At 33.7% G+C, this 14,563-nt stretch overlaps 2 protein-coding genes across 2 annotated transcripts; one reads left to right on the top strand and one right to left on the bottom strand.

Moving 5' to 3' along the window:
* The first annotated feature begins 50 nt into the window (after window positions 1-50).
* On the top strand, window positions 51-1,032 carry LOC125064572. Its single transcript, XM_047671682.1, has 2 exons — window positions 51-345; window positions 768-1,032. The coding sequence occupies exons 1-2, from the start codon at window positions 100-102 to the stop codon at window positions 957-959; spliced, it is 438 nt and encodes a 145-aa protein (XP_047527638.1). The 5' UTR covers window positions 51-99; the 3' UTR covers window positions 960-1,032.
* Window positions 1,033-2,974: 1,942 nt separating this feature from the next.
* LOC125064813 (D-glucuronyl C5-epimerase B) lies at window positions 2,975-13,909 on the bottom strand. The gene is made up of 8 exons (XM_047672052.1): window positions 13,702-13,909; window positions 12,551-12,668; window positions 11,510-11,652; window positions 9,471-10,046; window positions 9,260-9,394; window positions 8,245-8,429; window positions 5,194-5,358; window positions 2,975-5,044 (listed from the first exon to the last, which is right to left on the bottom strand). Exons 2-8 carry the CDS (start codon window positions 12,657-12,659, stop codon window positions 4,678-4,680), a joined length of 1,680 nt encoding a protein of 559 aa, XP_047528008.1. The 5' UTR covers window positions 12,660-12,668; window positions 13,702-13,909; the 3' UTR covers window positions 2,975-4,677.
* Window positions 13,910-14,563: the final 654 nt, after the last annotated feature.

Here is a 14,563-nt window from a genome sequence, read left to right as displayed (position 1 = left end):
ATTTCAATTTTATACTCTTCAGTGAAAAATAATAACTGTTATACCGTATTTTTATAACGTATAATGTTTTTTGAAAATTTCCGTTTTAATTAGAATATTATGCTGTCCGCAATTTTAAAACGTGTTGTTCCTCGGAAAATATTGGTGCCAGTGCCGAGAATAAAACCAACACCGCGTCACATTGGAAGCTTACTACCGCCCTCTCAATACGATGTTCCGATACCGAGGAAGCTGCACCTGACGTACGCTCTGCGCACTTACTGGGAAATTATACCTTTGTTTCTTGTGACATGCACAAGTTTAACCCTTATGGTATTATCTATAGCTTGGGCCATTAAAAATAAGGTATGTAAATAACTGCCTCAGGCAACGATTATTAGATATATCTAATTGAAACCGTCTATTTCGTCAAAACAAATTTTCTTCAACCTGCTTGTCGTGTGTTGTCTTGTATTTAACACAGTTAATCCCACCTCAAGCCGTGGATGTAGAACAGGTAGTTTAGGGATTTTTGTTCTCATCCATCAACAGCCTGTAAAAATCCTACTACGCTGGGTAAATTTATTTTGAGGAGAATGTTGTAGTTTACTCTCCTATGATGCTATACGTGGCATACGAGATGAATTATAAACACAAAAAAAAAAACACATGAAAATTCACATCTTATCACCACTGGCCCATCACCATATATAATATGTAATGTAAATTAACATATTTATTTAAAAAAAAAAACGAAGTTGAATTAATAAGCAAAAAATATATTTTAGGTGGACGTAGTGTACTCAACGCGAAGCCGCGATAACATATCACGCACCATGAATTTACGGTATCCATCAGTCCACAAAATATTTACTATCAACGAGCGCTACGAGCCCTGGCCCGAAATGCAGGATGCGCTCGACAAGATGGTGATGGCGGAGAAGAGGGCGCTCGTGCGTTTGCAGACGTGTAATTACTGACTAGATTATCATTGTCCCCATTTGTAAGACGTACTTTCCATTTTATTGTTTTTGTTTTAAATAAATAAAACGAACGAATTTGTTTAGACGTTTTATTGTCATTCACAAGTGCACCCGCTAAACCTACATCTCTACTGATAGATATATGTTTTTCTTTATAATCATACAAATGTCGTTATATGTATATGCGACATTTATTTTGTTCCATAATATAAACATTTTTAAAACAAAACATATTCATATACCGACATTTAATCACCCACACATACAGGAGTTTAACAAATTAAATAAATCAAATAACGAACTATCAATATTAACTACTAATAAGCTCTCGGAGTGGAATGTTTTCTACAGTGTCGTGTAAAGAATCGTCTGCATGTAAAAATGTTAAGGTGGCCTCTTAACGGGAGCATACGCCTCTATCGTAACCGTTGAGATTCGAGCGTTACAAATATAAGCGAGAAGAGCTGATAATTATAGTGCGCAACCGGCAATGATACAATCTGTAACATTACATCAGCGTGAGAGAAGAATCGAGCATTAGTTTGTGAATGCTCAAAATCGAATCTTAGACAGTTACATTACAGGCGAGTGCTGAGGTGGGACCTTAGAAACAAACAAAAGAAAACAACATCGGAATCTGACATGAAATCTGGTGGCATAAACAGAATTGAATTTTAGATGACGGTTGTTCACATAAGTATACAAGCTGACATTTAGGGTCGGCAGACACGAGCCACGACCACAAAATTGCGCCGCCGGCATATTAACAGTAGTTTTCATTCATTTTATTTGGACTCGCCGATTGTAGCATGTAGCGGCCACCGGCGTCAACCGTGTGCGGCGAGTCCAATTTTACGATTCTGATATAATAAAAAAAGGAAATTGATTATGGCGAAAAATAATTCGATTCGATCTTTGATTTTATTTTAAATTCGATGTTTTAAAGCAGAACGATGTGTCTCTAATGACTTCAATACTTTTTTTTTCCACAGTTTATAAGTCTTTAACCTTCTAGTAAATTTTGATTGCAGAGTTAAGCCATGTTTATAGCGCCCTTCAGGTTTAATGTCAAATTTCAATAATACAATAATTAAAATATTTTTTTTTTTATCGAAGGATATAAATTTTTACATGCAGACTTATTGCAAACGACGTACGCTTTAACCTACATTGGATTTACGTAAAATATCTTAGTATAAATAAATAGTTTTAAATTAACATTAGTGCGTAACTAACAAACATTTTGCTACTTCGATTATTTAAAACAAAAATCACTTACAATATGTATAGAAAAAGAATATTTTGGCAAGATAAATAAAATATGGAAGTTAAATATCTATATTCATAATATATTAATTATAATTAATAATCTGTGGTTAGTGTCAATTATTACTTTATATGTCAAAATTTAGCTACAGTGCTAGTCGTACGTGAAATAATCGTATAAATACATAAAAATCATGCCCAAATAGCATTCAAATTTAATGTAATATAAAATATCACACAGTTAAATAAAGGAATACCCGAATTCGATACTATATTTAGTTGTGTATTTTTCTCCAAAATTTCTTAAATTAATAAACTAATTTTGGGTCACTAACACTGGTCGCTAAACTTCGACATTTGTTGTTAATTATTGATTCTACGTTTCGATTGTACAGTATTGTATTCATTCACATATTTACTTAGTTTATATAATAAAGATTTTTTTATACATCTATTTGAATTTAACCATATTCAAATTTGTGCTTCGGATCACAACCGAATATGTTAAAAGATAAATAAAATACATTTTACAATATTTAATTTATAATACTATTACAATAGGCTATTTGACTGGTTTTTAAAATCCATTTTATATTATTTAGTAGAGGTTAAGGAACCCAGTAACAGTTGTTTTTTTTTTAATTCTAGTACATATTTGCTGAAAAATATCAAATTAAAAATTCCATATTTAAATAGCGCGCGAAAACGCTACTTTGACAATATGGCGCTGTAATGAGGTTGGTGACGGCACTTGCCTGTATTGTAATCTGTGGCACATATAATCCACATACAGTAGGCAGACGAAGTTAACAAGCAAGTAACGTTATCATAAACCCGACCAATCAGGGGCGTTTGTATCACGTGACAAACTTTTAAAAAAATGCATTTTTATTAATAAAAAAGGATATTATGAGAGATATATATGGATTGAATAAATTAATTATTATTTTCAACTTTCGTTACTGAATAACCATACATACTGATTATAATAATCGACACTTTATTTTTCGCATTGTCAAACAGCCTATTATTAGATTTAAAATGTATTCAAGGAAACTTAAGCGACAAGATGGCGACAGGGACCGGTGTTGTCTGTTACGAAAAATACCATATACAAATTCTTTTAACTTCTCGCTGATAGTAACATTTAACAGATTATTTAAGAAAACTACTTTCTTCTTAAAATAATATATTATCTGTTGCATAAATATACTATAAACTGTGTGGCAAGAGTTTGCTATTCGTAAATGAAATGCAAATAAAATAAAAAAATATAAATATACATGTATGAAATTCAATTCCAAGACATTTTAAATTATTATTTTATTACAACTTACAGCAGAGTTTTGATGACGTCTTTAATTTCTCAACCGATGATAAATCCATACATCGTGATGCGAAAAATTAATATATTTACAATCACAACGAATTGATTATTATTTTTTTTAAATTTGGTGATTAGACGACATTTGTTCTTATTGGTAAATTAATTTCGATATAATTATTAATTCTATTTTATACAAGTGTTCTGAGATTTATATATAACTTACCCCTATTTTACAAAATAAATAAATATTTACAGTGATATGGCTTGTAACTATTAAGTGTGCTTATTAACGTTTTATAAATGTTATAATTAAGTACGTAAATAATAAGAAAATCTTTATAGACTTCGTACAAGCTAGAACTATGAAACATTTTTTAACTGATTCAATAACGGGACATTTGACGTGTTTGATTATGTTAAGCGTTTTAAAAACGGATAACATAGTACTTTATAAAATTTCAGTCTTCAATGGTATGCGAATTTTGTTTTTTATTTATTATAGGTCCAATTCTCCGTTTATTTCAATAAAAATATGTATATACAAATTTTGACATTCATTTTCTACCACATTAGTAGAAAGACAGCCATGAGTTTAGTCTATTCGATATATTATATACTTCGGTACAAAAGATTTCGTTAAAAATTAGGAAATGAGTGTGATCATTGTTATATCGTTGGGTTTCATAGAAATTATTTTAATAACCTACGGTCTTTTTGGCAATACTCGTTCATTCACACTTCCCCTGACGTAATATTTTTTTCGGTAGATTGTCTTTTGTTCATCATATAAAATGTTGAGATTGAACATTTTTGTGATACGACTTAATATATTAATATTAGTTAATCAATTGTTTACGAAAAAAACTCTTGAAAACTTCAATAGCATATAAAAGACTTCAAAGAGACAAACGTATTATGCATCATATAGTTACTCCTCGAAGATATTTATCCTCTCCTGCCCAACTCTTAAGTCTGTAAATGCGAAGAGAACTCCAAGTAGTACTCGTCTCAGAAAGCAGCCTCTCTCCTTGATAGCCAAACAAGTGATGGGCATTACAATCCAGATAATTTCGACTAGAAATTCTTGCCGGTTTACTCAAAGCTTATCAAGGTTGAGCCTTGTCAATTGTGTGCCGCCCGTTTACCCTGCATGTAACCCTCCCATCTCTTAGCCGTATTTATCAATATCGGATCAGGATCCAGTCCCGCCAGTAGGTAGAGCTGGTTGACATGAGTCGCGTGATAATCCCACCTCGCGATGTTCGGACTGACTCCCAAGGTAAAATGTCTGAGATCGTAGAAACTCCCGCTGCCCGTGTCGAAGAGCGGCAGCAAAGTTTTCAGGGACAGCATTCCGTCGTCGAACATCTTCTTGGCTAGAGATACGGAATTCTCACCTTCCATAACGTGGAGATCGTAAAGGCCGAGCAGCGTGTAGATGAAACCGTTTAGGACAAATAGAGGCGGTTGTGTGGGATACTCCTCGTACCTGTAATTGGGATCGGAGAAATGGTTTGTAATATTTTATTACCGTTTTAGTGTTGACAATGGTTGGTTGACGATAAATATAAAGTTAACGAAGTCTACGTATATAAGTGACAACATGAACGCTCAGTAAATATATTAACAAATACTCACCACACGTACTTGTCCATCCACAACGCCTTGACGCCGCCCGCGCCGCTGGGCACGTCGAGCAGGAGCAGCGCGCGCTGCGCCGCCCGCAGGTAGCTCGCGTCGCCGCTGCGGTAGTACGCGCGGCACAGCACCGAGATGCCGTGCCCCTGACTCATGGCTGAGTGCCTGCGCAATCGTGACGGCATTGCTTACTTTACATTTTCTGTATATTACATTTTTAAAAATAATTTGCCCTGACTACGACCAAATATCATTCTTCACTTTTGGATCCCCTATAGATACATAGACAAAATGAACATTACAAGTTATTAAGTTGTAGATTTCTTATTACCTTGGGATTTAAGAAGTTTTGTCCCTGATGTCTGTAAGTATATCGAGTCTATCTATACTAATATTATAAATGCAAAAGTAACCCTGTTTGTCTGTTACGCTTTATACGGCCAAACTACCGAACTATGTAGCAGGCTTCAACATCAAGGAAGGGCATAGCCTCCTTTTTTTTGTACCTAACACCTGACAACCCATTACAGCGCTAGCGGGCGACAACTAGTATTTTATAAATCGTAAAACGGATATACATCAGTTAAAGATATTAATAGAGTAAAAAGCCTTCTATGCGTAATAATTCGATTTTAAAAGTTGTGAAATTATTAAAAGGACTATTCTTTATTCAATAACAACGCGTAAATGAAAAGAAACGTTTATCGAATACAGGAAGTAATAGCAGAGATTTGGAAAAAAAGTAGTCCCATCAGCAGTCCAGTTGCCGAGACATTGAAAAATAATGTAGGCATACTCAAGGAAAATGTTTTGGTTTGCGCGGACCTATCGCTATTCAAATATTACATCAACAAATCGTTAAAACAATTATATATATTTCTAAGAAAACATAAAACATAGTATTACGAGTAATTAATAACCGTACACGATGTCATATCAGTTCTAGAAATACCTCCACACGATTACATCTTTGGCTCGAAGCCATTCTTTAAATGGAATTGCAGCGGCAAAAGAATAATGTCCGCACAATACTCTATAAAATAATATTGCAAACTAAAGTCATGTTTCATTTTGTTACATTAATATGACCTTGAAGAGGCGGCTAAATGTTCGACGCGTATGTAATTTGGAACGAAGTTCTTGTAGTAAAGTGAACTGTTAGAAATCGACACGGAAAGGAAAAGGTGTTGTACCCGTTCCTAGTCTTTTCTTTCTCTCTGTCTCTTTCTATTATATACGGCTTTTTATATTATTGAGTGTCCCATAAAACCAATCTTTTTTATAGGTAGGTATGTTCGATTGTTAATATCTCAATAATTTTAGATCACATTATTTGGCACAGTATTAATTCTTATCAAATTTAATAAAATTTTAATCGTTCTTTGTAAATTAATATTACGAATATTACAGATATTAATTATAAAATTAACTAAGATATATTTCTATAAGCATATTCTCTACATAGAAAAGTACGTCAGTGATTCTATAATCGTTATACATAAATAACCTTTAATCTTGCCCCAGTTAGCTTCGCGATTAAAGTAGGACCTGCGCCTGCGCAATAAACCGCGACCTAAATATTTATACGATGTGATCAAACTAAATGTGAATTCCGATTACTGCACTAATTGCTTGTTATTCACATGGGAAGCTTTGAAAAGATTGACCCTATTCATAGCTGTATTTAATAAACTATTAAACATACCACGAAAAGTTTTAAGAACAACTTAAAGATACTATTTTATATTTATAGAAAAATCTTATGAATCTGTACAGTTATATAAAGCTAGACAGTTTGTTCGTTTGTTTCAACGTGCCTATCTACAAGAGTTCGATTAGAAAATATTTTTCCATGGACAACCGATTAAGAGAGGTAGTTTAGGTAAAACCATTCATTTAACCGACTTCTTTAATTTATGTGCAAGGGGCGGGTATATGATACACCTGATGGTCATTTGGTCACCATAGCACACCTCAGACGTTGGCGCTGTAATAAATGTTAACCGTATCTTTTGTTACACTGGCTCACGCACCCTTAACTGCAACATAGCAATACTAAGTCCCGCTGTTTTGCGGTAGAATATCTGATGAGTGAGGCCTGCACAAAGGCCCATCAAGTAGTCAATACATCAAACTAACTTGGAGTTAGATCTTTGTGACTTTAAAATATTTAATATTTTTTAGCGAATACCGTCAGAAAAACAATAACCTAGTCTAATATTTCTTGAAGGAATCATTTAATAGAGCGAATGGTCTCTATTTGATATGACATCATTAATGTCAATTACAAGGCAATTAACTGATGAGCGTACAATAATGTGTCATGCATATTCATGTACATGTGATTTACGGTCTCATTACTCAGACGACCACTTGTAGATTTTACGTTCTGAGACCGTTTTATACCCTATCCTCTTTAATTTAGAGATGAATATTGATTGTGACAACGGTTGAAGAATAAGTTTTTACGTTAAACGATATTATTTTTGATGGTTTCTATGGAGTTATATATATTTGATGAATGAGATTAATGAACTCTTTGACGTGATTTTGCAAAGTCATGGATTTATTTTAGCGTCGTATTACTCATAAGCGAATCATAATTACGATTCAAATGATCACATTTATTATTTAGAGGAAGGAAATGACGTGCGAGACTTGACAGCAATTGACTTCAAACTTCATTTATTAGTAAAGTTGTTAACATATACCTTAACCAGGACATCTGGGCTCATAAGGATAATGAGATAATCAGTTAGATAGAGATTGGGTGTGCGACGTCAGATACATTGTTTTTGGTTAAAATCAAACGCCTTTGTTAACTAGTTTCATGATATATGAGAAACAGTTACGTGAAGCTAGCGATAATACGTCGTGAATTGACTGGGCTAACCATGGAGCTGCTTAAACACCAATTAAATTAAATTCCCCAGTAAAGCGCCCATACTCACTGGAGAAGAGTAAGTATTACCTGAGATAAGATTAGCTCTCGCTAAGTAGAAATGACTAGTTGAATGAGGGGATACACAACGGAAGGAAGGCGGTACTCACCAGCCGGGCCGCAGGTCGGGCACGCCGGGCGCCACGCGGCGGCGCGCGGGCACGGGCCAGCCGCCGCGCGCGCGCTGCGCCGCCGTCAGCCAGCGCGCCGCCGCGTAGAAGTGCGCCGTGTGCGAGCTCGACGACACGCGGATGTCGCTCACGCCGCCCGACCCGCTCAGGATGATGCCGGATATCTGCGCCGATACGTGAGATACGTGCCTTATGAGACTCATGCGCGCTCAATAGACAAACGAATATCACAAATGGACTATATCAAGCGGGCACGTACGAGCACTATTGTGTCGTCATTTACAAAAATCACTAATTTTTCTCTATCTTTTCAGACACAGTTACTTATCTTTTGTATTAAGTCAGGCTTAGCCTTGTTTTTTTCACGCCGGACAGAGCTATGGTACTGGAAATTATGGTTACCTTCTTATTTAAAATTTTTAAAAGACTTAAAAAATTAATATCCTTAGGTTTGAAAGAACTTTTATGATTCTGTCAACGGGGTAATTAAAGTAAGCGACCGAGTTTTCGGTATTAGTTGCTCATATCGGACTAGTGATAGAAAAATAGTAAAGAAACGTACTTTTCGATATTGCATACAAATAAAAATATTTTATACTAAACGAGTAAAGCACAAAGTATAAGAAACTATTTTGCAATATGGTAGAATTTACAATCGTAATGTGTCCGGTGCAGATGTATCATTTAATTTAATACGATAATAGTTACTTACGTAAACGACACGATATTAAAAAACGTATAAGGTTTCACCCATTGTCGGACTATGTTTTCTGACAATTGTTTATCTATACCAATATATTAAACCTGATTTTTCTTTTTTGTTCGAGAGAGTTATTATGGAACTACCAGTCGGATCTTGTATTTCGTAGACAAATCCTTAATAAAAATTGTTTATTATGATATTTTGGACCAGAAACGTTTAAAGCAAGTGAAACCGCACGGAGCAGCTAATGAATAAACCTAATGTTGGATATATTTCGTTAATTCAACATACCTTAAACTTATTTCTCGGTGACTTTCTTTTCGGTCGATCCTGAAGCGCCCAACCCTTTTGCATATCTATAATAAGATCCCGAGTAATCCGACGCCATTTTTTATCCACACCTATTCCGTAGTACGTGTGGTCTTCCTACAAAAACAAATAAGCATTATAAAAACGGATTTTTTCGTGAAAACATATATATCGAAATAATATCCAACGTTACCTGTGCATATATTAATTGTGTACTTGTTACGTAATGTAAATAAACAGTCTCCTTTTTGTCTTTATTTTGCAGTATGACAGTCATCGAGGAGTTCGGTTTTAACTGCAAGTCCATGCTTAGCACAAAATCTTGGCTGATATTAACTTTCAACCAAACTTGGCTCGAGGCTTGATCGGATGTCGAAAACCTTAGCACGTTCGATTTGAGCTCGGAGTCAAATTCCCTTGTCAGAACAGCGTCTTGGCTTACGATCCACTTTTCCAGAAATTTATCCCCGTCATCGATAATCTTGACCCTCGGCGGGGGTTCCGTGATATTTTTGCTGTAATGCGCCAAACCAAATTGTGCTATCTGGGTCGGATAGAAGTAGCCACGGGGTTCCCATTGCGTCGATACTGGAACTCCTTCGATGCCGCTTATACACTTCACCCGATCCCGGACCTCAACATTGTAGTTTTCGAAGGTCGTGAATGTACCGCGAGGATCGTATTTCTTTTTGGGATGGTACACTTTACTGTAACTGTGGGACCACTCAAACTTCTCCGTTCCGTCGACAAACGTCAGTTTACCATAAATCTGTCAGGACAATACCTTGATTACTATTTTTAACAAGTTTTTTATAGCTTTTAAAAGGGTTTAGACAAATGTATTCGGTTTGAATCGAAGTGATTTCTCGGTATATCAATGCTTACGTCATTTCTATTATGTTATCAATATTTAAAGTGTTTTCTATAATTTGTCAATCAATATTTATCTTGCAGCATACTAAAGCCATAGCTATATGGCTATCAATTTATTAGTTATATGCATTTAAGGTCGTATTAAGTCATCTCCTTGTGTTACGGTGTCAAAAACTCGTACAAATGCCTGCTGTCCGGTAAAATCAGTCTACTTCACTGTCTTTATTAAGTTTTAAAGCAATGGAAATGTTCGTTCCGACGGGAGTCGACCCGGTTCGAGGATAACTTATTGAATATTTCATATGCGACCTTAATTTTGCTTTCAAATATTTTAAGTACTAACAACGACAAAAGATAAAGATTCCATCCGTGTTCGGTAACCTTTTTATGGACTTGTGAGCACTTATATCGTACAGCATGCTGTCATAATGCAAAGTGGTACGCTTGACGGTTAGGAGAATATAAATAGCCTGAATGCGTGCAGTAGATTGTTCGAATCAACTCCATTGATATTGCGGTGTGCCAATTTTGTAATTGAATAGCATATCACATATCTAAACTGTCGTCTGTGTCAACTTAATACTATTTAATTGATTTGTATGAAAAAAAAAACAAGTATAGGAAAATGAGATCTAAATTTTTAGGCACAATAAGACCGTTCCTGAACGAGTTCGGTCATAGAGTCCATTCTAACGGAGAATAGACATCCAATGAAGCCAGAATATATTATAATGTGTATCGCAAGTGTGTGCGCAAACACGGATGACGCTGACAAAATCTTATGGGACTACAATAGAACACGACCGGATGAGTTGAGGTAAAGGATTAACGGCTTTACGAGGCGTGGGAGTGTTAATATTACCAAACTCCAAGATAAGTATTCATTCTTGATTGAAAAATTCATTTTTTTTTACTAGCGGCGACCAGTGATTCACTTTGATTTGTTTTACTAGACCTACGAGACAGTAAGAAAAAGCAAACAAATAAATAAACACTTTAAACTCGATATCTTCTAATAGAAGATGATTGATGAGCGAGGATCGAACTCGCGACCGTTAACAAACCAATTGCGACAACTATGATAGACTGAGACACATGCAATTGAGAAAATTGACTGACGTTTTTTTTTATTAATAAAAGTTTAAAGGAAAAACGTTAATTACGTTATATTTTACATTAAAAAAATCTTGCAAATATTGCTGCTCTTAATCCAAACCAAATCTTTAAATTTTGCGGAAACAGCGTTAGGATACGTGTTTGTGGAAAAAACATTAAGCCAAGAAAATCCATAAACCTATAAATTATAAAATAATCCGATATATTTTCTAAGTTGGAGGTCTTCCATGTTAGTCAGCTTACCTCAAAGTATTTGTGTAAAAAGGAAAAGGGCACGTAAATCTGGTCGAGGTCGCGGCGACAGGCGACTGAGTACTCGCCGTTTATGGAGCATTCGATTTCGTTGGTCGCGCGATCCGGCGAAGCATATGACAGGACTGAGCCTACTGGTAATTGAGAAAATTATAAATATTAATTATATACATAGAAAGGTTCGATATTGTAACAGAAAAAAAGTGTAATGCTTATAGACATGGTAAAATACGCACGATCCAAATTGGCGGTCAGTGTCACTAGAAGTGCATGTTATATAGCTTTTACTGTCAAATGAGTTGATTGGGGGGCGTAATTTTGTTAAAGAGATGCGATCACACACAGTACAGTAACAAACAGAGAATAATAACAGACGATTTCATGTGTTTCTCATGTGCGAAAATCACGGACAATCATCATAGATTGCGCGTATTGTAATAGTACGTAATACCATCAAAGCTCATCAACAAATTATGACGTATATCGTCATAAAATTATTATTTAAGTACTTATAAATATTTCGTATTTTTTTTTTTATTGAAATTTGAGCATGTATATTCAGACTATATATAGTAGTCTATTACAATCGCAGGAGGAGTAAACATGAATGTAAAACTTTGATATTGAATTGAGATGATATTATTGGTCGAAATCTTGAATAATCAATCAAATCCTTCATTTGGTTCGTGAAAATATGGCGTCTTGAATGTCAGCGAAGTTAGCGGAAATTTGGAAGTAAAATTAAAGTGAATATAAGAAGTAAATACTTAAGTGGAATGGTATTTCATCTAAAGCTATATCAAAAACTGTTTGCTGCTCATTATGTGGCAGAGCTATTAGACACTTGAAAGGAATATGTATATCTATGTTTAACCTCTACTCCTTTTCTCATTCAAAATCGAAACATATTTAACTGCTCACATACTATTGTAAAAAAATTTTCCTGTAAATAAAAAGTTTTGAAATTATATTTTCATTACAGTATTAGGTGAGGCATGAGAATTAATAAGAATTTTGATAAGTGATACTCACTTGGTCTATGAGCCAGGTCACCACACCGACTCCAGTAAAGTGTGACAAGCAGCACTCCGCCACACAGCGCCGCTAGCGCCATGCGCATGTTTAAGCGCACTAGCATCATCGTGCCAATCTTTATGAAGATTATAATAAAATTAATAAGTTAGATTGATGCAAATCATTTAATTATTCTAGTGTTTGAAATGTAGCACTATTATTGCTTTAATATTGTCAAGGCTTCTGCCTAAAATAATAATTATTATTATAACAAGGATAATAATCAGTTACATCAATTTATAACCAGATAATTTATTATTTAGAATTGTACTGTAAATAGTTCAAATTTGTCAATAAGAACTCTGATGAAACTTAAGGTTTACTCCTATTTACATTCAAACAATTTCTATTGTTTGGTTACTGTGTTGAAATGTGAGGATATTGATCGGCCATCAGATCTTATAGCATTTATCAATAAACATATCTGATTATTTTAATAATTATTGTTAAAGTTTCTTAACTATGATTTACATCCAATTGAGTAGGATTATTTAGTATTGATTTGGCATTGAAATATTTTATAAAACTGAATTAAATAAATTTAAAGATACTATTATATTATCATTAAGAGAAAAAACAGCAAAAAAGCTTTGATGACCTGTTATGAATCGGAAACAATTATTATTAGTAACAATAAAATCACATTAAAAATTCTAAATAAGAAACAAATTCTAGATAACTAAATAAATAATGGATAATTCTTGAAAAGGATAAAATACTTATAAATAATGCATAGCACAACGCATGCTTCTAAAATAAATCTTGTCGAGAATAAATCTAAATGGAATAAGAAAAGTATGCAACATCATTATCTGTCTAGTATTTCAATCTTCGAAATATTAGATTAGGAAATACTGGTAATCTAAAATTGATTATCGAATCACATCAGCTGAGCACACAGCGACGGTCAATATTAGTACGGTATAAACAGGTCGGTAAACCGAATTGATTTACGTAGGCGTTCTAAATACACGCGTGTTTACTTAACTTGTAGTGTAAAAAATAAATTTAGATATTCATATATATATATATCTTATCTTTATTAAAATATGACACAGAGTCAAGCAAAACAAAGTATTAAGTGCATAAAATAAAATAAACATACATACTTTGCCCACTGCGGTCCATCCGTCTAGCTATTTGATGTGATGTGAATAAGATCACTTAACGAGGAATAAAGTCACATTGTTAATACACATATGCGTGTTAAACACTAAACAAACTATCACAACTTTCACTAATGTTTTTGTAGATATTTACAGAAAAAGTTGATATTAATCACCGAACCGTACACTTTCTGTAAGCAACTCGCTTTGACGTTTCTTCTGAAGTTGTGACTTTGATAGCTTGTTATGACATACATGAGTGTTGCTAGTTTTCACTCAGTGCTACAGTGCTGCCAATTCACATATGACAATGTAGAGATTGGGTCGTATACCTATGACTATTTTTTAGGAAATCATTATTCCTTAAGCATATCATTGCTTAAGGAGGTATCATTCACGGTTATTGCTATATAATAGCTTTATCAACAGTATGTACATTCATCGCTTTAAAATCATATTATTTATTTGTATATCGTATAAATAATTAATAAAAATTAAATAAAAATTTTGTATTTTTGTTATATGATTTGTAAATATTTTTTTCTACCCCTACACTTTATGTATTTTTTCCCATTTTTTTTTAAATAACAGACAGTTTGTTAATATATTAAATTATATAATATATTCATCGTTATTTACCAGTCCACATGGGCAGATAAAAAACAAATATTTAAATTTATACGTAAAAATAATAATTTGTACTTAATTTTTTTTATTTTTTAAACAAAAATATGTCAAATATTCCATTATAAAGCAATAGCGCTAAAATATAGTTTTTGTATTAATATTTATTCATATGACACGTTCATACGTATTTGAATATTCATTTCATAATATATTTTCAATATATCATATATGTATATTA

This window comes from Vanessa atalanta, chromosome 6 (assembly GCF_905147765.1).
Source record: "Vanessa atalanta chromosome 6, ilVanAtal1.2, whole genome shotgun sequence".
Lineage (NCBI taxonomy): Eukaryota > Metazoa > Arthropoda > Insecta > Lepidoptera > Nymphalidae > Vanessa > Vanessa atalanta.
Note: the sequence above shows the minus strand (reverse complement) of the source record. Positions and strands in the feature narration are given on the sequence as shown.

Coding starts and splice junctions, on each gene's coding strand:
- LOC125064572 (XM_047671682.1), top strand. CDS start 100: ATGCTGTCCGCAATTTTAAAACGTGTTGTTCCTCGGAAAATATTGGTG. Junction 346..767: donor CTTGGGCCATTAAAAATAAG/GTATGTAAATAA, acceptor AATATATTTTAG/GTGGACGTAGTGTACTCAAC.
- LOC125064813 (XM_047672052.1), bottom strand. CDS start 12,659: ATGATGCTAGTGCGCTTAAACATGCGCATGGCGCTAGCGGCGCTGTGT. Junction 11,653..12,550: donor TGACCTGGCTCATAGACCAA/GTGAGTATCACT, acceptor CTCAATTACCAG/TAGGCTCAGTCCTGTCATAT. Junction 9,395..9,470: donor CACAATTAATATATGCACAG/GTAACGTTGGAT, acceptor TTGTTTTTGTAG/GAAGACCACACGTACTACGG.